Genomic DNA, 24312 nt, shown 5'->3' with positions numbered 1-24312 from the left:
GGATAAGCCTGGGAAGAAATCCTGGCAAAAGACCTCCTGGGAAGGCAGGTTTGATTAAAGATGGAAGCCTAGCGCCACCCAGTGACCGCCGCCATGAACACCCGGGCCATGGCAACGGCGAGGGCTTGTCAGCCCCAAACCGGGGGCTGGATGGACCGTGCAGGGGGCCTCAGAAAACAGAAGATTAGAGCCGACCACACTCGGGCTCCGGACTGGAGTGACTCTGCATTGCTCTCCAGGCCTCGGGAGACCAGAGCCAACCTGCCCGAAGTTCAAATCCCGGCCCCACTGCTTACTAAGTGTGGTGGTTCCAGTAACAGTCCACAGATTCTTCCAAACACAAGGAAGAATTTTTGAAAGACTATAAAGGGAGGTGGAGTTTGATTCCCCACCCTTTGAGGGAAGGCTGGACTCCGTGACTTCCTTCTAACGAACAAAATGGGGCAGGAGGGACCAGAAGTCTCAGGACTCAGGCGCAAGAGGCATGTGGCTGTCCCTGGCTCTCCCGCTCTCCTAGATGGCCTGCTCCGGGGGAAACCAGCGGCCGTGTCACAAGGCCATGCAAGCGGTCCTACAGAGAGATCCAGGTGGCAGACCGAGGCCTCCGGCCATACCCACACACCTTGCGCACACATCATCCCAGTCAGACCTTCGGAGGACAGTGACCTTGGCCACCATCTCAACTGTGATCTCAGGAGGCACGCTGTACCAGAACCTGGTACTGTTAATTCATTAAGGTTTGCTCTGTTAAGCTACTGAGTTTGCGGGTAATTCATTACATGGCAATAAACAGCTAACACAACACATGGGACCTTGAGCAAGTTACTGCATGTGCCTTTCTGGGCCTCAATCTCCGCATCTATAAAATGGGGGTGTTACCTATTAGAGACCATTCTCCATGGCCTCCCAGGTTTCTAAGTGTCCTGTGAGCAAAGGTACTAGCTTTTCAAAAGTATCTATATATCAAAGAGCCTGGGAAGCTAGACCATTTCTCCCTCAAGAGCCAGGGGCCAGCAGGCTTTTTGCCCACTATAAAAAATTCAGGCCCTGGGAGCACCTGGGTGGCTCACTCAGCTAAGCATCTGACTTCAGCTCAGGTCATGATCTCAGGGTCTTGAGATCGAGCCCCGCATCTGGCTCCCTGCTTGGCAAGAACTCTGCCCCTCCTCTTGCTGGTTCTCACGCTCTCTCAAATAAATAAAACCTTTAAAGAAAAAAAGATTTCAGGGTGCCTAGATGGCTCAGTGGGTTAAAGCCTCTGCCTTCAGCAGGGTCCTGGGATCGAGCCCCATATCGGGCTCTCTGCTCAGCAGGGAGCCTGCTTCCTCCTCTCTCTCTCTGCCTGCCTCTCTGCCTACTTGTGATCTGTCTGTCAAATAAATAAAATCTTTTAAAAAAGAAAAGATTTCAGTCCCCTAAGCTCAGAGCTCTCCTGTAATACAACCCACTATGTGGGTAGGGTTTCCTGGGCCCTCTTCCTGTCACCCTGTAAGAATGGGGGCTTGGGCTCCAGGTCAAGGAAAGAACATTCCAGCTACCTTCACTGCTCTGAGTAATAAACTCCATCGACTGACCCAGGAGCCTCACGTCTTCTGGCAGCACTCGTGAGACTGAGACAGGCTCACCTGTCATCTTGCAAGGAAGGAAACCTCCCAGGCCCTCCCCTGGCCTTGGCATAACCCATTTCTCGGGGGCATGTTCTGCAGACCCCAGGAGCGGACCCAGGGAGAGCCTCTGGTGTGGTTCCCGGCGCGCCTCAAAAGGGCCAGACCACAGCCAGCTGCTGTTCCGGCCACGCGTGTAAAAACCTACCTTGTCTACTCTTGTCAGAGAGCTGCTGCTGCTGCTGCTCTTCCTCGTTCTCCCTTCGAAAGATGATCTCCAGCGTGCTGGTGTTGTTGTCGTACACCACACAGTGTCTCACGCACTCCAGATCCACGGACTCCGGGATGAGATACTCATTCGCCCTCTAAAGAAACCGGAGGAGAGGGGCGCCTGGGTGGCTCAGTGGGTTAAGCCGCTGCCTTCGGCTCGGGTCATGATCTCAGGGTCCTGGGATCGAGTCCCGCATGGGGCTCTCTGCTCAGCGGGGAGCCTGCTTCCTCTCTTCTCTCTCTCTGCCTGCCTGTCTGCCTACTTGTGATCTCTCTCTGTCAAATAAATAAATAAAATCTTTAAAAAAATAAATAAAAAAGAAACCGGAGGAGAGGTCTGTTGGCGGGTGGGTTCAGCGGGGCACATGCTCCCCGCACTCCGGCCCTGCCTCCCCCAACCCCCGCCAACTACACACACAAGCCTGGAAGCACCGAGAAGGGACTGGAGAGTGCGCAGGACTCCGAGCACCTTCCGCGCCCCTGTGGCTATGGTGAGCGGCTGGGGAGCGGCTACAGTGAGCAGCCAGGAGTGGCTGAGTTGCCAGGAAGGTGGGCCACGGGGGCAGGAACCATGTCCGGGACCTCAAAGGGTGTCCCAGAGCTCAAGGAGGCCTGGCTGGGCGGCAGCCGGGAGGTTAGTCTTCACACGTTTGCATGCTTCCCGAAGGCCCCCGCTACGCAGGGGCGCTGGGCCTGACCCTGCCCCTTGCACTCTTGTCTGGCGGACAAAGACGGCCCCGCAGAGGACGTGCAGGGGGGGGAGGGGGAGGGGGAGCTTCTGTTGATTCTACCACAAGGCAATCAAGCAAGGCCCGCGGAAGGACAGACCAGAAGGTTCTCTGGGACGGAGAGAGCAGGAGTCCTATTTGTCCGGAGGAAGGAGAGAGCAGGTGCGAGCAGGGGGTGCACGGAGGCTCCTGGAAGCGGAGCAGAACCTGCGCGAAGGGGAAGGCAGTAGAGGGGGGAGCAGGAGCAGGAGCGGGAGCAGCCGTGGGCAGGACGGACGCGGCTGGACACTCGCCTGTTCGCTCAGTAAGCGTAGGCGGAAGGTCTACACTTACGCCGTGGGGGGGGTCTGGAATACAGAGGTTCAAGGTGGCCCAGGAAACCCCCAAGTTGGCCCTGAGGACTCCGAAAGGCCACGGCGGGGCGGGAGGGATTGGAGCTGGGGCTGCAAAGGCGAGGGGAAACCTGCTGGTTGGACGAGGGTGGGGAGAACGTTCCAGACAGAAGGAACGGCTTCCAGTGGTTCACGTCAGTCAGCAAACCTGTGGAGCACATCCCAGATGCCAAGGACCAGATAGCGCCTCCGGGACAGAGACGAGCGAGATACGGCACCCAGCAACCCTGTGCTCCCAGCGAAAGGCCTGGAAGTCTGAGAGAGCAGCTCTCAGGGGGGCTGCATGTACACTAGACCGTTGGTGGGGGCGCCTGGATGGCTGTTGGTGAAGCATCTGCCTCTGGCTCAGGTCATGATCCTGGAGTCTCTTGCTACTGCTCTCTTTCAAATAAATACTTAAAAAAATAAATAAGTGGGGGAGCCTGGGTGGCTCAGTGGGTTAAAGCCTCTGCCTTCGGCTCAGGTCATGATCCCGGGGTCCTGGGATCGAGCCCCGCATCGGGCTCTCTGCTCGGCAGGGAGCCTGCTGCCTCCTCTCTCTCTGTCTGCTTCTCTGCCTATTTGTCTGTCAAATAAATGAATAAAATCTTTAAAATAAAATAAAATTAAAATAAAATAAATAAGTGCATATCAATTGTAGGGTATATTTCAATTTCAGAAATGTTCAAATATGGGGAGTGGGTCTGTGCATTTAGAACCAAGGAAATGCAGCCAGGGCAATGCTACTGAGGTGTGGGAGAGAGCAGAAGTATGCCTGCTGGAGACAGAGGCATTCCCCCCAAAGCTGAGGGTTATGTCCTGCTGTGGCCATGCTGGGGCTGCTGGCAGGAAAGTTGGGGAGGGGAGGCAAGAGGTGTCAACCTGACTGAGCCCCAGAGAAGGTCTCTTCCAGGGTTGGGAGTGCTGCTGGAATCAAAGGGATCTGCAGATCTGGGAGTGGAACCAGAAACCAAGGGCCACACATGACAAAGGGGCTGGCTCTGCACAGGCTGCAGAAAGCAGAGAAAGTTCTGAAATGCGGATTAAGGGCTAAAGGTTGAAGCCAGACAGTTGAAACCCGCCCCCCAGGGGGTGGGGTGGGGGCAGCAGGTAACCATGAGTTTGGGAGAGGGGGGTCTTAGGCTTATCCTGCAGTCAAAGGCTCTACCACTGAGCTATACCTCCAAGCAGCATAGAGCTGACCCTGGAAAAATACATGAGCCAGGGCCCAGGCTCCCCATCAAGTTGCCCGGGGCAAAGGGCCAGAGAGTCATCCCAGCACAGCCCTCGGTGGGAAGCGCAGGGGTCAGTGTTGCCGGACTAAACTTTAGAAGCAAAACTGACAGGACGGCGGATTGTGGCTGGACAGCGGAAGCTGGAAGCCTGAGGGAGCTCTCTGAGCAGGCAGGTGCACTGACAGATCTGAAGGAGACCGAGGACCAACCAGTGATTTTCTTCAGGCAGCGCCAGGAGAAAAAGGAAGCTGAACCAGGGACACAGAGGAGAAACCAGGGAAGACAGATGGACCTTGGGAGAAGGCGGCGGAGAATGCGGTCAGGACAGAGGACAGAGATGGATCCTAAGCCGAGGCTGCCCGGCTTGGTGATGACCAGAGAGAGAAGAAACCCCGTGGGGGTAGAGAAAGGGGGCTCACTGCAGGAGCGGGGGGGGGGGGGGGCACGGTGACTGCGTGCAGGGCTCAGTGCAGGGCCCCTGGGTGGCTCAGTCGGTTAAGCATTTGCCTCGGGCTCAAGTCATGATCCCAGAGTCCTGGGATCTCCTGGTCGGGCTCCCTGCTTCTCCCTTTCCCTCTGCCCCACCCCTGCTTGGGCAATCTTGCGCATACTTCCACGCTCTCTCTCAAGTAAATTTTTTTTTTTAAAAGGTGCATGGGGAGGGGCAGGGAAGTGGTTTCCATCTTTGGATTATAATTTTTTAAAGTTTATTTATACAAATAATCTCTGCCCAGTGTGGGGCTCCAACCTGCAACCCCAGATCAAGAGTTGCTTGCCTCTGGTCTGAGCCAATCTGGGTTATAGTAATTACCTCAATGCTTTCTTACTGTCTGTTCCGTAAGTAGGACAGAAAACAATGAGCCAGGGGCATCTTGCATTCTGTTGTAGCCCCCAAGGTCTGGAACAGTGCTGGCCCGTCAAGGAATTAAATCAACATTTGCTCAGGGAAGCTGCTGGCCATGATGGGGTTGGCGGGAACACCTCAGGGAGCATGGGAGGGGCCTGGGAGACCAGCATCCCACCCAGGGGTGGTCCTACCTCTGCTGCCCACAGTGTCCCCCACCATGCTGCCTCCCAGATCTGGGATAAAATCTCCCATTGCCCCCCGCGCCCCCATCAGATAGCCAGCCTGCCCCCCATGCCGGGTCTGCCACTCTACCTTCTTCACTCGACGGGCTGTGATCACGTGGCTTTCGTCATACTCCCGTTTGGAACGCACGTCTAGAAAGGAGAAGTATTTAAGAGCCGTATTTGCAAAGGAGCGTATGACCAAACTACTTGGAATACTTGCACCATCCCCGACAGATATTTGTTTGGCAGTTAGGGGACAGTAATTGTCCATTTAGAACTCAAGGCATGTGACTCCACAGTGGAAACATGCAACTCCTGTTTCTGCTCAGGTTGTGACATCAGGGTTTTGAGAGGACCTTATGTCAAGCTCCACGCTCAGCAGGAAGTCCGCTTGGGATTCTCTCTTTCCCTCTCCCTCTGCCCCTCCTCACCGCCCCCTAGCCCCCCGCCCCGAGTGCATGCTCTCTAATAAATCTTCAAAAAATAAGAAAAAATAAAACTCAAGGGATGTTGTTCCACTATTCTAGGCGACCCACAGGACGCCTCTGCCCCGTCATACCCATGCCTCCACATCCACTTAAGGGTAGTGAAATTTTATATCTTTGATTTAAGGGAAGTTTTCTCTGAGGTCCAGAAAAGTAGGAAGTGAGCTCATGCCCCCCTAGAATTTTAGATCCAAATTCAGACTCTAAAACCCAAGAACTGAGGTCCTAATGTCCCTGCTAGGGCAGAAGGTAGAACTGATGTCCTCAGAGTTTGGGGGGGGATGTGGAACAGGGACAGAGCCTCATCCATAAATCCTAAAAAGGGAGGGTATCCAAAACATTGTTTTGTTTTGCTTTGTTTAAGATTTTTAATTTCCACACCCAGCGTGAGGCTCGACCTCACAACCCCGAGATAAAGAGTCGCATGTTCTACTACTGACTGAGCCCACCAGGGGCCCCGAAACATCATTCTTAAATTCAACAAGAGAAAAAAACAACCTGATGGCAAGGTTGTTAAAATGGGCAAGGGGTGCCCATTTTGGTTGGGTGTCTGCCTTTGGCTCAGGTCATGATCCTGGAGTCCCGGGATCGAGTCCCGCCTCAGGCTCCCTGCTCAGCGGGGAGTCTGGTTCTCCCTCTGCTTTTCACCCCCCTCTCCCTGGCTCGCTCACACACTCTCTCTCTCTCTCTCAAATAAAAATGGGCAAAAGATTTGAACAGACACAGCACACTACGGAAGATACGCAGGTGGCAAACAAGCCTCAGAAAATACACTGCACGTCTATCCTCAAAGAAATGCAAATTGAAACAACAAATAAAGAGACCCCTACTTGCCTCTTGAACGTCAAAAATCCAAAAAGCCGTCACCACCAAATGCTGGTGAGGATGTGGAGCAACAGGAATTCTCATCACTGCTAGTGGGAACGCAGAATCGTAGTCACTATGAAGACCGGTGGGGCAGTTTCTTTTTCTTAAGATTTTATTTATTTGACAGGCAGAGATCACAAGTAGGCAGAGAGGCAGGCAGAGAGAGAGGGGGAAGCAGGCTCCCCGCTGAACAGAGAGCCCGATGCGGGGCTCGATCCAGGACCCTGAGACCCTGAGACCATAACCTGAGCCGAAGGCAGAGGCTTTAACCCACTGAGCCACCTAGGCGCCCTAACTGGGCAATTTCTAAGAAAACTCAAACTCTTATCGGCCATTAAGGTCCTTGGTATTTACCCACATTAGTTGAGAATCTAGGACCACAATTGTTTAGGACAGCTTTTTTCGGGTTGGTCAAATGTTCAAAGCAAGGAAGAGGTCCTTAAATAACTGAATGGAGAAACCGTGGTACATCCAGACAATGGGATGGTACTGACCACGCGCACACACGCCCGCACACACGCCCGCGCACACGCGTGCATATGCATGCCCAGAGCGATCAAGCCAGGAAAAGCCATGGAGGAGAGTCAAACGCGTATGGAAGTGAAACAAGTCAGTTTCAGGCCACCTGCTGCACGGTTCCAACTAGAAGACATTCCTGAAAACACAAAGCCCTACAGACAGGGGAAAGATTGGCGGTTGCCAGGGGCTAGTGGGGGGAGTGGGGGAGGGAGTTACATGCTGAGCACTCAGGATTTTTAGGACAGTGAAACTATTCTATAGGATCTGGGTCATGATGAACACACGTCCACCATCAACGTGTTAAAACCCAGAGAACGCACGACCCTAACCTGACTGGAAACTCAGGGCTTCGGGTGATAACGAGGGTCCAGTGTAGTTTCCTCCACTGTAACAAACAGCGCTCTGGCAGGGGCTGAGGATAGTCAGAGAGGCCATGCTGACGCGGGTGGACAGAGGTACTTAGGAAATCTCTGCACTTTCTGCTCAATTTTGCTGTGAACCTAAAACTGCTCCCCAACATAGTCTATTTCTTTAAAAAAAAAATGTGGGGCGCCTGGGTGGCTCAGTGGGTTAAGCCACTGCCTTCGGCTCAGGTCATGATCCCAGGGTCCTGGGATCGAGTCCCGCATCGGGCTCTCTGCTCAGCGGGGAGCCTGCTTCCCCTCTCTCTGCCTGCCTCTCTGCCTACTTGTGATCTCTGTCTGTTAAATAAAATCTTTAAAAAATATATATGACATTAAGAAGGTGAGAGGGCAGGGGTGCTTGGGGGGGCTCAGTCAGTCAAGCATCAGGATCTCAAGGCTGTGGAATCAAGTCCCAGAATCCCTGCCGAGTGGGGAGTCTGCTGATCCCTCTCCCTCTGCTCCTCCCCCCTGTTCATGCTCGCTTGCTCTCTCTCGGTCGGTCTCTCAAATAAATAAATAAAATCTTTGGGGCGCCTGGGTGGCTCAGTCAGTTAAGCATCTGCCTTCCGCTGGGGTCATGATCCCAGGGTCCTGAGATCGCGCCCTGCCTTGGGCTCCCTTGCTCAGCAGGGGGCCTGCTTCTTCTACCTCTGCCACTCCCCCTGCTGGTGCTCTCTGGCTCTCCATCTGTCAAAAAAGTAAATAAAATCTTTTGAAAATAAAATCTTAAAAAAAAAGGTGACAAGGCAAGGCACAGAGTGAGAAAAAAAGATCTGCGATAAAGTAACAGAAGACTTCTATCCAGAGTTTTTCAGTGGCTGGGGAAAAAAAAACAAAACCCAGTAACAAACACTTCGGACATCTAAAGATACCTTTTTTTTTTTTTTAAAGATTTTATTTATTTATTTGACAGACAGAGATCACAAGTAGGCAGAGAGGAGGAAGCAGGCTCCCTGCTGAGCAGAGAGCCCAACGTGGGCTCGATCCCGCGACCCTGGGATCATGACCTGAGCTGAAGGCAGAGGCTTTAACCCACTGAGCCACCCAGGCGCCCCATAAAGATACCTTTAAGACATCTTCAGACACAGCTTAAGGCCACACAGCCCGGGGCTGGCCCAGCTCCCCTGACAGTGCTGGTCTGGAAAAAAACTCAAGGCTACTGAAAGAACTTTCTCTCTGTCCCAGCCAACACCTGCCTCCCAGTCTCCCAGGAAGGGAAGGAGCTTAACTTTAATAAATGCCACTTAGCCAACCCAGATGGGTCTCAAAGGAACCACATCTCCTCCCCTTCTAATTGTTCACTCCCCCAGTCCCCTGAGCCCCACTCCCTCCCCCCCCCACTCCCTCACCCCCCCCTTAACTAAGCCAGTCACCTCTGCACAAACCCAAGCAGACTTGGTTCATGCTGGACTCTTTCCTATTGAAACAGTCCGTTCCTGATTAAAATCTGTCCTTCCCTCTTTCTATTTTTTATTTAAAATCAATCAACATAGAGTGTATTATTAGTTTCAGAGATGGAGTTTAGGGGTCCAGAACAGCGGGCACAGAACACTCAGTGCTCTCCTTAATGCTCATCCCCCAGTTACCCCATCCCCAACCCCACCCCGCTCCTCTCCCCGCCAGCAGCCCTCAGTTTGTTTCTTAGAGTTAAGAGTCTCTTGGTTGGTCTCCCTCTCTGATTTCACCTTCGTCTTCCCCTCCCTTCCCCTATGTTCCTCTGTTTGGCTTCTTAAATTCCACATGAGTGAAATCACAGATTTGTCTTTTTCTGACTGCCTTATTTCGCTTAGCTTAATGCCCTCTAGTTCCATCCACATCCTCGCCAATGGCAAGGTTCCATTCTTTTGGATGGCTGAGTCAGAGGCCACTATATATGCATACGCACACACGTACACATGCGCACACACACCTACACGCACACGACTTTATCCACTCATCTGCTGATGGACATCTGCGCTCTTTCCATACTTTGGCTATTGTACACATTGCTGCTGCAAACACTGGGGTGCCTGCGCCCCTTCAAATCACTATGTTTGTATCTTTTGTGTAAATACCTGGTAGTGTTTTTACCACTTTAACCACAGCCTGCCTTTGTTTACACTTGATGTAGCAATGAAAATGAACCAACCACTTGTAGCTACATACAACAGTAGGAGTGAATTTTAACAATATAACCATGAGCAAAAGAAGTCAGATACATGGTCTGGATGGTTTAAAAAAAACAAGCAAGGGGCGCCTGGGTGGCTCAGTGGATTAAGCCGCTGCCTTCGGCTCAGGTCATGATCTCAGTGTCCTGGGATCCAGCCCCGCATCGGGCTCTCCCCCCTCAGCAGGGAGCCAGCTTCCCCCTCTGTCTCTGCTTGCCTCTCTGCCTACTTGTGATCTCTGTCTCTGTCAAATAAATAAAAATCTTTAAAAAAAAAAAAAAAAAAAACAAGCAAAACCGAGCAGAGTATACCATAAGCTCATTCCATCCAGTCATTTAAATGTGAAAATCAGAAATCACGGTAAGCCAAATCTAACAGTGTTCGCAAAATACACGATGATTAAAATATATCGTGATCTACACAACACACTATGTCATACAAGGAAAGCACACGGAGGTATTAAAGGGGAAAAACTGTATGTTCTTTTCCACAGACGCTGTTAAAATCAGAAACGGAGCGCAGCCTTGCAAACTCCCTGAGGGGGCCAAACCAGGTCATGCAAACAAAGCTTAATTCAGTTTACTTTACAAGGCTAACTTGACCTGGATTGTTTCTTATGTCTCTGCAAAGAACAAGCAAGCTTTGAACCATTTCTCAAGGTCAGGAAGAGGGAACCACTGAAAATTGTATTATTGCGACAAATCCCTGAAAAATAAATCCTCATGGCTTTCTCACTATGAAGCTCGATCACAAACATACCCCTAAGCCTCATCCCACAGTCTGGTCTGAATGGTCCCTGTTTGTAAACTGTCTTTTTGGTGTGTATATAATTATTATTTTTATTTATTTATTTTTTTACTAGCTACTACTTTAATGATTCATTGGTTTTGCTTTCACTGTTTTGAACCTCCTATGGCACACAAAATTTCAATGCACAATGCGAAAAAAACAAATGTCCTTAGTAAGTTAGGTATATACAAGAACGTCCTTAACCTGATGGGGAAGACTACTGAGTGGCTACACCAAACATCACAGCGATCAGTAAGGGGAGAAACAAGACAAAACTCACGGTCACTGTGTCTCTGTAACACCACAATGGGGAGCCCAGGGCACAGCAGTGCAGTGAGAGAAGGAAAGAACTGCAAAAACCTAAAAGAACCGGAACCGTCATTATATGCAGATAAATAGGACTGTCCATATAGAAAATCCAACAGAGGGCGCCTGGGTGGCTCAGTGGGTTAAAGCCTCTGTCTTTGGCTTAGGTCATGATCTCAGGGTCCTGGAATCGAGCCCCACATCGGGTTCTCTACTCGGCAGGGAGCCTGCTTCCCCCTCCCTCTCTGCCTACTTGTGATCTCTGTCTGTCAAATAAATAAATAAAAATCTTTAAAAAAAAAAAGAGAGATAAGGCATTTCAATTGAACAAAAATTCTCCCAACTATTCAACCCAGGCATTAATTTCCAGAGTTTTGGCTGATATTTATTTGTATATATTAACGGTCATAAAAACAGTAATTTTGAAATTTTTTTGACTTTTTTAGTGGCTAAAGATGTCACACGTTGTTCTAACTTCTGTTTTTTCTCGAAATAACATTTATGTTGAACAGTAATACCCTAGACCTATATATGAATATTTATATAGGTCTCTTTGGAAGGATGCTTTTCAGCTTGTTTGCAAAAAGGCAGACCTCTGACAGCATGCTAATGGGTCGACAAAGAAATGAAGCAAATCAAAAGAGCAGTTCTCTTAGCTATAGTAGTTTCTTTTGTAGAATATTGCGTGTAAAAGTTTGTGAGCAAATGAAACACGCAGGTTCAATACACTGATTTTGATTTTCCTGTCTTCTGTCTAAGCCCAAATCTATATTTCCTAGGTTCTTCATTTTTAATGGATATAGTAAATTCACAGCTCTCAGTTTTCATTCTGCAATAGATCAACGACTAGGCTCTATGTTGAAGGGAGTTTTAGATCAAATACCAACCGTCAGTAAGTTTTCCCGGCCGATTTCAGTGCATCTACTTCCTAAATCATAGTGTTAAATCATGTATTTGAGAAAACGCTTTCTTCATAGGCGGTTACTGTCCATAATCAACTACTCAGCTGAATCAAAAACTAAGTGGTATTTGGAAACTGCAGAGCTGGAGAGGGGAAGCATGATTATTCCTTCAAATGATACAGACTAGAAAGCTTCAGAACAAACTCGGGATAAGAGAGGTGGTGGGGTTGTTGGCTGACCCGCTACAACTTCCCCTAAATACAGCGAGAAAGGACGGGGTGCCTGGGTGGCTCAGTGGGTTAAAGCCTCTGCCTTTGGCTCAGGTCATGATCTCAGGGTCCTGGGATGGAGCCCCGCATCAGGCTCTCTGCTCAGCAGGGAGCCTGCTCCCCACCCCCCCCTCTCTCTGCCTCTCTGCCTACATGTAATCTCAGTCTGTCAAATAAATAAAATCTTAAAAAAAAAAAATAATACAGCGAGAAAGGATGGTGAAACTCAGGTATAATTTGGACAAAAAATTCACACTTGGGGCACCTGGCTGGCTCATTCAATGGAACACACAACTCTTGATCTCAGGGTTGTGGGTTCAAGCCTCACCATGGGTGTGGAGAGAACTTAAAAATATAAAATCTTTACAAAATCATGCTTTCTCCAGGATGTTCACAAACTAGTAGGCGTCCTGGTTGCTCTTTTCTACTGGTGAGGCCTTGAATGAATGGTATTTATTCCCCAAATAACTCACCCTATGGGGCGCTTGCATGAAAAAGGGTACGGACTCCCAAACTTTTTTTTCTTCAAAGATTTTATTTATTTGACAGAGAGACAGATCACACGTAGGCAGAGAGACAGGCAGAGAGAGAGGAAGGGAAGCAGGCTGAGCAGAGAGCCTGACACGGCTCTATCCCAGGACCCTGAGATCATGACCTGAGCCGAAGGCAGAGGCTTTAATCCACTGAGCCACCCAGGCGCCCCTCCCAAACTTCTTATAGCCTCTCTAGCCAGTCACCGGAGAGTATGAAAGCATGTAGGATTTTTGGCAATTCTCACTGAAAACCATTACACATTGCAGCAAAATATAAACTGTGGTCCCAATGGGGAATCTTGAACCACTCTGATCTCCTGGGTTCTGTTCCAAAATAATAGTTTCTTTTATCGGATCATCTCTTTGAGGCAGGTTTCAGATTTTGGCAATACAATATGAAAGATCTGGGAAAACACTGATGAAAAAATCTGACTGGGGCGCCTGGGTGGCTCAGTGGGTTAAAGCCTCTGCCTTTGGCTCGGGTCATGATCCCAGGGTCCTGGGATCGAGCCCTGCATCAGGCTCTCTGCTCAGTGGGGAGCCTGCTTTCCTTCCTCTCTCTCTGCCTGCCTCTGCCTACTTGTGATCTCTGTCAAATAAATAAAATATTTAAAATTAAAAAATTATGAAATACTACCTCCATCCTATTAGAATGATTACGGTCACCCCAAAACCAGAAAATAACAAGTGTTGACAATGACATGGAAAAATGGAAAACGTGTGAACTCCTGGGCTCATGTAACTATAGAAAAACAGTAGGGAAGCTCCTCGGACTTTAGAGAGTTACCATAGGACCCTGCAATTCCGTTTCTGGTTTATGTGCCCAAAATAAGTAACTAAAAGCCAAGGTCTCAGAAGTATTTGTACACCCACAATCGTAGCATTATCATCCACAACAGCTAAGATGTGGAAACAACCCCAATGTCCGCTGATAAATAAATGGACAGGGGAAATGCGGTATATCCACACAATGGAATATTAGTCAGCCTTAAAGAGGAAGACAGCAAAACGCTACCATAGGACAAACCTCAAGGACATCACGAAGCTCAATGAAATAAGCCAAAAGACAGATACTGTAGGATACCACCTACGTGCCCTACAGCCGTCAAAATCATAGAGACAGAAGGGAGAAAGGGAATCTCCAGGGGATTAAGGGATTGAGGAAGGACCGTTAGTATTTAATGGGTACAGAGCTCGTTTCCAAGTTTACAAGAGAAGAGTTACAGAGAGGGAAAGTGGTGCCCATAAGGCGGTAAAACATGCACACGTTTAACACCTCTGAATTGTACATTTGAAAGTTGGTATTTTGGGGGCGCCTGGGTGGCTCAGTGGGTTGGGCCTCTGCCTTCGGCTTAGGTCATGATCTCAGGGTCCTGGGATCAAACTTCTCATGGGGCTCTCTGCTCAGCGGGGAGCCTGCTTCCCCCTCCCTCTCTGCCTGCCTCTCTGCCTACTTGGGATCTCTCTCTCTGTCAAATAAATAAAATCTTTTTTTAAAAACGTTGGTACGTTTTATGTGTATTTTATTACAATTTTTTTTTAACTGGGGGGAGCAAACATTACAACACAAGTTCACACCAATCAGACTGCAAAAATTCTAAAGGCTGACAAAACCAGGTAGGGGTAGGTAGGTTTCCTACACAGAGGACAGGAATGCAGACGGATACAGTCTTTTGGGAAGGCAACTGGACAACGTAATGAAGCAGAACTTGCAACTTGCAATTCCATTTCTAGGGAGGCATCCGGAAGAAACTCCTGCATATAAATAAGAGGTCAAGGGTCTCCCGGGCTGTGCCGCACTGTTCTGAACAGAAACACAAATGCCAGCAGCACGCCACAACTGATTAGGAATGGCTGCTGCCCCAACTCACAGTTAAAACAGATCTTCCCATTTAGATTTGGGGGGGGGGGGGACTTCAAAAAACTTCAAGAAAAAGCAAGTTGCAGAGTAATTGTACATGATGGTACAATGTGTGTAAATGTTTAAGCCTCACATTTTGGGATGCCTGCACAAATATAGTAAAAAGGTAAGAAATACAGAAGATGTCATCTTTGGGGGAAGAGAAGCAATGGGTTTGGGATGGGGGCACAAAAGAGGGGTACATATCTATGCATAACGTTTATCATGTTACATCTGAGCAATGGTACATGGGCATTTATTAGCCTTACTACGCAGGTGTTAGATGTTCTTATTGAGTGAAACATCTCAAACACACGTCTTCCAAGAACTTCTACATTCCATCTGGAGTTCATTCCAAGTCAAGTGACAATTAGCGGTAGCATTTTAAGCAAAAGAGTTTTCCAAAGTTGTTTATTCCCCAAGTCTCATAAGTTTGTTGCTTTACCTAAAATGGTATTTGAAGGGCACTGAACACAACATAGGTTGTGTGTGTGTGTGTGTGTGTGTGTGTGTGTGTGTGTGTTTAAGGCACTTACCCAATAAGCAGAGATAGTTGGGTTCAGTCAGTCGGGATAGTTTTGTGACCTGATTCAGGATGTTGTAAAGCTCTGTCGGTTCACACAACACCAAACCAGCCATCCTATTGGGATGAACCAATAACATACAAGTTTAGCATCGCTTTCTTTTTTTTTTATTATTTTATTTATTTTACAGAGAGAGAGAGATCACAAGCAGGCAGAGAGGCAGGCAGAGGGGTGGGGGGAAGCAGGCTCCCCACTGAGCAGGAAGCCCGATGCGGGGCTCGATCCCAGGACCCTGAGATCACGACCTGAGCCGAAGGCAGAGAGAGGCTTAACCCACTGAGCCACCCAGGCATCCCTCGCTTTCTATTTGAAATGAATGGTGCCAAAGATACCGGATTAAACTTCTTTATACGCCTTCAGACAAAGATGGAAGTAATCACACGGGGGATCAGGCAAGCTTCAAGAATCTGTAGTAAGAGGTGTGCTGAGTGGAATAACGTGTTGAATGCAACATGTAGGCGCCAGCCAGAGAAATGCCAAATGGGCTATAACACAGTCAGCGATTCATTTCCTCTTTCAGCAAATAGGGACTGAGCACCTACTGTGTGCCAGGTCCCAGAAATAACTGGTAAACTAGACCCAGCCTCGTGAAGTTTACAGCCCAGCATGGAATACGGACACTGCACCAAAAAAAACACATTATACATGGGAACAGGGCTACCGAAGAAGCAGCCGTTGTCGGATGCGCTAACAGGAGGGCATCATCTAGTTGAGGCTGTTAGCAGTCACCTCCCAGACAGCCCTCGCTAGCTGAGCCTCCCGAATCAGGAGGCTATGCCAAGACTCAGCCGGGTAGAGAAGGGAGAGAGGGTGAAGCAAGCAAGAACATTCAGTCCTCGGGAGAGTCTACAGGAGGCTGGTGCAGTGACCACTGCAGGGAGAGAGTGATGAGCGAAGACCCTGGGGACAGCCTTGTAGGCTTAGGATAAGGATGGCGGCAGTCAAGTTTGGGTAGGAAAATCGCTGATGTGTACTGATAGAACTGCAGCCAGCCCGGGCTCTGGCTCCTGACCGCAGGGCTGCCCTTACTTGCAATCCTGGTTCCCGAGCCCATCTGGCCTCTGGTGCCCCAAGACACGGAGTGGGAAGGGCTGGGGCCACGCAGCCACTTCCTACAAGGAGGCTACCTGTTAGCAGGGTGGGCAGCTACAGAGAGCTGCCTATTGGGGCTGTGGTGGGGGGCGGGCATGTGGGAGAGAAGGGGAGTCGAGGGTTAGTCTTGCTCAAAACGGTGAGGGCTCCTGGGAAAGGTCAACCACTCAACATGGGCCCTGGGATCCTGAGATCCTGAGATCCTCAGGAACTCAGACTTCGGTTCTCAGCCTCCCCTCCAACATGGTCCATTTCAGCCTCCACGTGGATCATTCCCATCAGCGGGCAAACCTCCTCTGTACCCGACTCCATTCTCCTGTACAGAGACACCGCTCACTGCCTTCAATGCCTCCCCTCCAAACCCTCCTAGCCGTGCCACTTACTGTGGGCTGCTTGACCATGGGGAGTAATTAGCCTCTCTGCGCCTCAGTTTCTACCTCTGTAAAATGGGCGGAATAGTATTGCCTGTTCTGTAAGGCCACGATAACAGAACCTCCCTGTTGGGTGTGGATTAATGAAGGCACACACGAGACATTCTGATCAGGGAAGAAATACAACCTTTTCCAAGCTGGAGCTTCTAACCCATCAGACCACAGGAACCGCTTTTGTCAAGGTCATCAACCATGTCTGTCTTGCCTACGCCATTTGTTGCTTCTCTCTGGGCTTGAAGGATGGAGTCTGTCCACACTCCACTCGGTTTAGCTCCACTCCTTCCCAACACTCTCCACCTCCAGGACACTCCACTCAGTGCTCCGTGGGGCAAGCTCTACCTCCTCACATTAAGCAGGTCCTGCGGCTGTCCTCTCTCTCCTTCTCTGTCTACACTCGCTCTAGGACAGGACTCTCCACCTCAGCACCACTGGCATTCGGGGCCAGGTAATTCCGTGCTGTGTGGGGGGGGGGGGGGGGGGGGGGGGAGTACAGCAGGATTCCTAGCAGCACCCCTGGCCTCCAACCAGTAGCCAATTTCCCCCAACCCGGGTATAACCACCAAAGAGGTTTCCAGATGTCGCCAGATGTCCCCCGGCAGAAGGCGGCAAGTCACCCACCACTGGAGAACCACCGCCCTAAGAGCTAGAGCCTAAGGGACCTGAATCCCATTTGTACACCAGGGAGTCCCAAATCGTAGCCCTTACTTGATGTCTCCACGGATCTGGACCCCACCTGGATGTCTCATGGGCGTCTCAAATGCAACACGGCCAAAACAGAACTTTCCATCCACACGAGCCCCCACCTCCAATACCTGTCTTTGCCTTTTCAGCCTCGGAGGACAGCACCATTATCTACCCAGTTGCTCAAGTCCACACCCTGAATTCCTCTTTTCCTTGGCTTCTCGCACCCCAATCGATTAGCTTCAGTACTTAAATATATTCCAAACCTAGCACTTCACTGCAGCTCCAGGGCTAACATCCTAGACTAAGATACTGTCCTCTCTCTCGGAGGATGTCATACTTCCTGCTTCCGGTTTTCTCCCTACAATCTAATCTTTACGTGGCCGCCACCATCCGACATTACTGCACGGACTGAGTAAATCCTTAGTCACCATTCCTGCCTTCCTCACTGATGGGGTCACCTTGACTTGATGCCACACCCACCGATACCACTGGCGGATTGTACCTAAGGACCTCCCCACTCCCACCGGTGCCCAGTCAGATCCCAGATCCTCTGTTCCTGAAAGAAAGCCCAGTGCTCAGGGCATTTGGGAGGCCGTGGGTTGAGGAGAGAGGACAAGCTTTGGATCTAGTCCTACAGCTTCCGTAAGCCAACCTAAAGGCTGGCTCCTAACCTAACCCATCCCTAGCTCAGAGCCCATCCTCAAATTCCCACGCGCTTTCTCCCCACTAAAGCCTCCATCCCTTTATTCACTAGTGGGGGAGGGGATGGTCTTCAGGCATCCAGGGGTCAAGCCAGCTCCAGGAACCAACTCCTCGAGACTTCTTTCCTTCCCAAAAGCAGCACTCCTCCTGGTCAAGCAAGGACCCCTCACCTGCTGATAGAGGAAGAGGACCGTTCCTAACCTAACAACACAGCTCGGAGAGAGGATGCAGCCCTGTGAGCGGAGATCGGGGCGCTGCTAGCCTGGGCAGGTGGACAGGGTGCTCACCTCCCCACTTTCAGCGCTACTCCAAACTCTACAAGGTTTCAGATGTTCCTGGCTCTGCCATTGGCGTCCTAAGAATACTTGGACTTTGAGCTTCTACATAGACCATTAAACGAACATTGACAAGTTTCTGCCAAAAGTATTTTCCTTGGTGAGCTCCGTTAAGCCAATTTAATTCCTCGATTTCACATTTCACGGTTAACCCATTCTGACTTTTTTTTTACTTTCAATTTTGTTTAGCCAAAATCAGTTTTCCTAAGCTCAAGTCTTTTTCTTGTGTGAATTTCACAATAAAGATTTGATGCCTTAGGGACGCCTGGGTGGCTCAGTGGGTTAAGCGTCTGCCTTCAGCTCAGGTCATGATCTCAGGGTCCTGGGATTAAATCCCACATCAGGCTCCTTGCTCAGCGGGGAGCCTGCTTTTTCCCCTGCTTGTGTGCTTGCGTGCTCTGCCAAATAATCTTAAAAAAATAGAGAAAAAAAATCTGATTCCTTAGTCAGATTTTCATGCTAGCAGCACTGACCTGGTATGGTTTCTGCCACTGTTTTATATGTAGTGACTTTCCTAGTGACCTGTTCAAAACAGTAGCGTCAAAGTGGCAAGTTGAAGACAGCTTCCTGTGGATTCTTTGAGCACAGATGGCACTCGGAGACTTTCAGGAGGGGTTCAGTGTGATGGTCCTTGCAGGTGAATGGGGCAGGCAGATGGGAAGAGTGGCCAGAGGGAGCACTTTGAAGATCTGGCTTCATGGGATCAGAGAGACCGACCTTCCTATGAACTGACCAGCCGGGAAATCCACACAGCTTTTTGGGTGGCAAGCAAAGCCGCGAACTCTATTGGGAGAGCCAGGGGCCAGCAGCAGCCTGGTCCTTGCATACTGGACATCCACTGGTAGGAAAGTTCTTCACCCTCCCCTGCAGGGACCTGGCCTATCTCCAAACCAGGAGGTTTGTGTGTGGCTGTCGGCCCAGAGCTGTCTGGACACAGCCGGGCTGCTGAACGCAACTCCAGTGAGAACACATGTCTATATTTGGGGAACAAAAGCCAACCAGGGAAGGGATGTTTCCTTAAGGGTCAGCATGGCCGGAAATGAAGCTGGAAACTGGCCAGACTCAGCCCTTCTTCCCTCCCTGGCCTTGACCAACACATGAGGCGCCTTCCCATTCTGACTGATGGCACAGCTGTCAGGGGCCAGGCCTCCCACCAGGCCTCTCAAAGGACTTCCAGGACATAGAGCCTGATCTACTGCTCAGCCGCAGGCAGTCTGGGCGGACACAGCTGATGGCCATTTGCTTCTGGTGGAGAGGAGAGGCACAGTGTTCCTGGAGAAGCCAGGCGTAAGCTTTACTTTGGGCTCTGGGCTCAGGCTGAGCAGGGACCAGGGGACTGCACAGACAGGGTTCAGGACCCAGAGATAACCCCACTATGCCGCCACTCTCTGTATGAAGCAGATGGCCAAAGCTTAATACAGGGACAGACTTCAACACGCTCGCCTGAAAAGGGAGGCAGTTGACACGGAATTCTACTGGAAAGGCTATAGGAAGGTTATGTCGAGATGACCAACACCAACTGTCCGGCACGGGCGGGAGCTTAGGAAACAGGTAACCCTTTACTGCTACCTTAGCTCTCTCCTCCCAACTTCACCCAGCAGCCTCCAATAGCTACAAATCCCACAGAGAGCACCATTCAGAGACTCTTAGGCCAAGGAGCAGGACAGGAGCTGGCCATATTTGTAAGTGGACGGAGCTCTGGCTGCTGCCTGAGGGGCAGGCTCCCCCGGGAATCTGGGATCCTGGGATCCAGGTGACACCTTCCTTGTGGCCTGAACCTTGACAAAGCTAGAGGACATAGCTGCAGGCTAGAGCACCCCCGAGATGTGGAGGTGAGAAGTGGCCTCGCTATCAGTCTCTCGTTTCAGAGAAGCACCCGGTCCTATTGTTCGGGATCGCTAGTATGTATCTCTGAATTTCAGAAGCAACAAGTTTGGGCCAGAGGCCCAGACCCAGGCGATCCCCCGTCCCTATCCCCAAACCTAGGCGCACTACACACCTGAGAGAAACCCCTGCAGTCCTGGGAGAGTGTGTTCCACGCAGTTCACCTGGCAGGCACAGGGGTCGGTCAACTGTAACGCGGTCTCCCAAAGCCCGTGACCATGACATCTGGTCTCACCGCCTCCAACTCTGCCCTCAGCACTTGCTTCTCCTCTGTGCCTTGATCAGGCTTAGGCCACACCCTCCGCTCCCCTCACACAGATCCTCAGCCCTGACCAGCCTCTGGACTCGGCTTTGCTCCAAGTTCCCTGACCTCTGACCGATCTGTGAGACCAAAGGCTCTGGTCCTGACCCTGATCTTCTCCGCTCTTGGGAGCTCCTCCTGGTGCTTCCTGCTGCCTCTGCCCCTGCTAGGCCACCACTGCCCACTTGTTCCACTGGAATGTATCTTGGAAGTCAAATCCTTGGGCTTCCGGTAGGCACGAGCCACAATGTGGCTACTTAAAGCTATTTACCCAAATACAGTTCCATTTTAAAATATCCTAGAGCACCTAGAGAAAAATAAAACTCCTGTGCAAGGTGGAGTGATTACCACCTTTCTGACTTTTCACTAGCTCCAAGGATCCGAAAGAAGAGGTTTAAAATATCACTCTTATTGGGGCGCCTGGGTGGCTCAGTGGGTTAAGCCGCTGCCTTCGGCTCAGGTCATGATCTCAGGGTCCTGGGATTGAGTCCCGCATCGGGCTCTCTGCTCAGCAGGGAGCCTGCTTCCCTCTCTCTGCCTGCCTCTCCATCTACTTGTGATTTCTCTCTGTCAAATAAATAAAATCTTTAAAAATAAATAAATAAAATAAAATATCACTCTTATCACTCTTCTGCAAAGAAGACATCCAGACAGCCAACAGACCCATGAAAAAGTGCTCCACGTCATCCGGCATCAGGGAAATACAAATCAAAACCACAGTGAGATACCAGCTCACACCAGTCAGAATGGCTAAAATGAACCAGTCAGGAAACGAGAGATGTTGACGAGGATGTGGAAAAAGGGGAACCCTCCTACAATGTTGGTGGGAATGCAAGCCGGTACAGCCACTCTGGAAAACAGCATGGAGTTTCCTCAAAAAGTTGAAAATAGAGCTACCCTATGACCCAGCACTACTGGGTATGAATCTTAAAGATGCAAACGTAGTGATCCAAAGGGGCATGTGCACCCAAATGTTTATAGCAACAATGTCCACATTTTTTTCCTTCCCTAGCTCCCACGACCCCCAAGAAGATGTAGTATACGTATACAATGGAATACTATGCAGCCATCAAAAGAAATGAAAGCTTGTCATTTACGATGATGGGGATGCATAGTATTCCATTGTATACGTATACTACATCTTCTTGATCCGTTCATCTGTTGATGGACATCTAGGTTCTTTCTATCGTTTGGCTATTGTGGACATTGTTGCTATCAGAACAGACAAAAATGAAACTATGGGGATAGGAATCAGGAAGTAGCAGTCCTGGGGGCCTGCTGGAAAGGAGCATGAAGGAACTTTCTGGAACAATGAAAATGTTCTACAGATTGTTTTGGGGGGTGGTGATTAACGGCGTAAATTGTCAAAACCATCCAACTGAACACTTAAAATCTGTATACTGTATTGTATATAAACTATGTGGCCATAAAAAGGAATCCCAGGTAGATCCAGGTGCCTCTGTGTTCAGGGATACGAGTATGCAGGTGTGTGTGAATAGGAGCCTGTGTGTGTAGCCCTATATACACACCGATGACCTTGGTGTGGGGTCTGGGCTGTGGGAACCATGTGGAGTAGGACACACATAAAGTACACCCTGCGGAATTCAGCCCGGCCTTCACAGCTACCAGCAAATGTCTGTCTCGCTGCTCATTTGCCCAGAATTTTCCCAATTGCTGTTAACTATTATCCAAACCTCCTCAGCCCTCCTTGGGTCCCCATGGAGCAACTTCTCTCATTTCCTGGTTCTTGCTCGGGAGGGGTAAGTCCCCTGAGTGTGAACCACCCTCCTCGGCCAGCTGTCCCTGGGGGCGGTAGGGGTGAGGGGGCTTCACTCTTCCTCCTGGAATCCTCTGACCTCATCCTCTTCCACCTAAACTTTCTCTCCTTTCGGTAATCTCAAAGCTTTCTCCCTCCATTAGCATCCTTCTGAATTCCAGCACTCACAAGCCTTAGCTTGCTTGAAACAATTCATGAAACCAGAAAACCCTCCGAATAGCTTGGCCGGCACCCTCTGGAGCTAGTGTAGGCAGAGGCTGGTGCTGGAAAAGTCTGAGGCTGGCTACCTGGAGAGGCAGAGGCATTTGAAATGCCCTGCACCACACATCCCAGGATTGCTGGGGCAAAGGAGGCATAAGTGTTTCCTGTAGATCAAATACGGGCAAGTGAGGCAGTCAACCAGAAGCCATTGTAAAGAGACTTTGCCCAAGACTTGCCACCTGGGGGAACGATCGGTCAGCTGCAGGTAGTACAGAATTCCAGAAACCAGGGCCTGAAGGAACAATGGAAAGCAGTGAGACTGAGGCATCACCACCTAGGTCAAAGGTACCGCACCCCAAAAGCACCACATGGAGGGGATCTGCTACAAACTCCTGTCCGGCTCAGAATAGTAAAGCCACATGACGGGGGGACCTTGCCTTCCTCCATGTCTACTTCTACAACCTCCAAGGCTCCGGAGCCACAGTCTATCGGGGGAGGAGGGGCTGTGAGGAAGCAAGATGGGGAAATGGAGAAGCCCAGCACCTCCACGAGTAGGAGCCTAAAGCAAGCTTGAGAGGGGAAGAGAAGTTTTGACACTGAATCAAGTTGAGATTTGACAACTAATGTAAACTGGACATGGAGGCAATGACGAGTCTGTTCTCGTGCCTCGGGGGGACCCAGGAACAGGCAAAGAAACAAAGCAAGAATGTGTGGGAAGATGACAAAGCTGTTTTAGGACTGCAAGGGGCTTCCTAAACATGTTCAGTGTTAAGTACACATGCTTTGCAAAGTCAGAGTCAGTGCTTAATACAGTAGCGGTTAATACGGTTATGAACCATCTTGGGATAGAAAGGGAAGAAGCTGGGAACTGAATGTGAAGCTGGTTTTCCTAACAGTCAAGTCGTTTGGGGTGGCCTCAGTAGAGCACTTGGCAGGGATGGGGAAGGACTTGAACCCCTGGTGCTGGGAGTGAGCCGGAGAATCTAGGATTCTCCTGTCTCATGGCCTCCGCTCTCCCCTTTACAGAGATGCCTTCGTCCCTACCCTCTCTCCGGCATTCAGTCCCACATTTGATGTTGGAGTAACTCCCCATCTGCCCACTGGTAGTTCTGTGTGGACGACTCACCATCACTTCCAATCCAAACCATGTAAACGGACTCTTTCCCTTTTCCTCCAGCCAACTCTCCTTCCCCACATCCCCAAATCCCATTTCTACACGTAGATAACGTCTCTCGGCCTGATGTTCTTCATCCCTTACGTTCATTGCTTAAACCCAGATAGGCACAGACTAATCAATTCTCTCCTGGAGACTGCTTCCTCATTTGCCCTACTCCCTCCATTTCTATGGCCACCATCATAACTCAGGTCTTTCTCTCCTAAGACAGCCTCCTGAATAATCTCCCTGCGTTCCGTATCTTTCCACTGGAAGCCTTGGCACACGAAGATCAATCCGATCTTTCTCATAAACCCGGTGGCCTCATAAAGACCTCTGATGAACACTTGCTGCCCCAGGAATAAAATACAAGCTTCTCAGCGAACCTTTGGAGGTCCTGCACGCCCTGCTTTGGCCAGCCTTATCTAAAACTATCCAACTCTTCCAAAACAGAGACCCACTCTTGGCCCGGTGCTGTGGCTGGACAATAAAGACTCAGAGGACAGACATATCTGACCACAAGGAACTCTCAGTTCCAGTGGTTAAGATGTAGGGTAAGTGATGAACCAGAGAACAGTGTTAAGATAAAGGACGCTGCTCCTCTGCATGTCCCCCACTCCCGGAGAGGATCTGTTCACCATCCATAGACTTAGGTTTTTCCACCCCCAGGTTTGACTTTGGGCTCTTCTCATCTAAACGCTTGAACTCCCATGCCCAGGTGAGGAGGATCTCGCCCTCCTGCAGCTGAATGGTCCCCTGGAGTAACTC

The 24312-nt window shown here is 50.1% G+C and overlaps 1 protein-coding gene across 2 annotated transcripts in view; it reads right to left on the bottom strand.

Annotated features, from left to right (window-relative positions):
• Nucleotides 1–24312, bottom strand: part of STYXL1 (serine/threonine/tyrosine interacting like 1) — a 53133-nt gene that overhangs the window by 27571 nt on the left and 1250 nt on the right. For both annotated transcript variants that reach the window (XR_009406947.1, XM_059414663.1), the window contains exons 2-4: nucleotides 14937–15040; nucleotides 5368–5429; nucleotides 1813–1969 (exon numbers count right to left, since the gene is read on the bottom strand). Coding sequence is in view for 1 of the 2 variants with exons in the window: in XM_059414663.1 (XP_059270646.1) it covers nucleotides 1813–1969; nucleotides 5368–5429; nucleotides 14937–15039 (322 nt within the window). In the remaining variant the exon portion in view is untranslated. The remainder of the gene's footprint in view (nucleotides 1–1812; nucleotides 1970–5367; nucleotides 5430–14936; nucleotides 15041–24312) is intronic.

The sequence above is a fragment of the Mustela nigripes genome, chromosome 11, assembly GCF_022355385.1.
Source record: "Mustela nigripes isolate SB6536 chromosome 11, MUSNIG.SB6536, whole genome shotgun sequence".
NCBI classification, from domain to species: domain Eukaryota; kingdom Metazoa; phylum Chordata; class Mammalia; order Carnivora; family Mustelidae; genus Mustela; species Mustela nigripes.
Note: the sequence above shows the minus strand (reverse complement) of the source record. Positions and strands in the feature narration are given on the sequence as shown.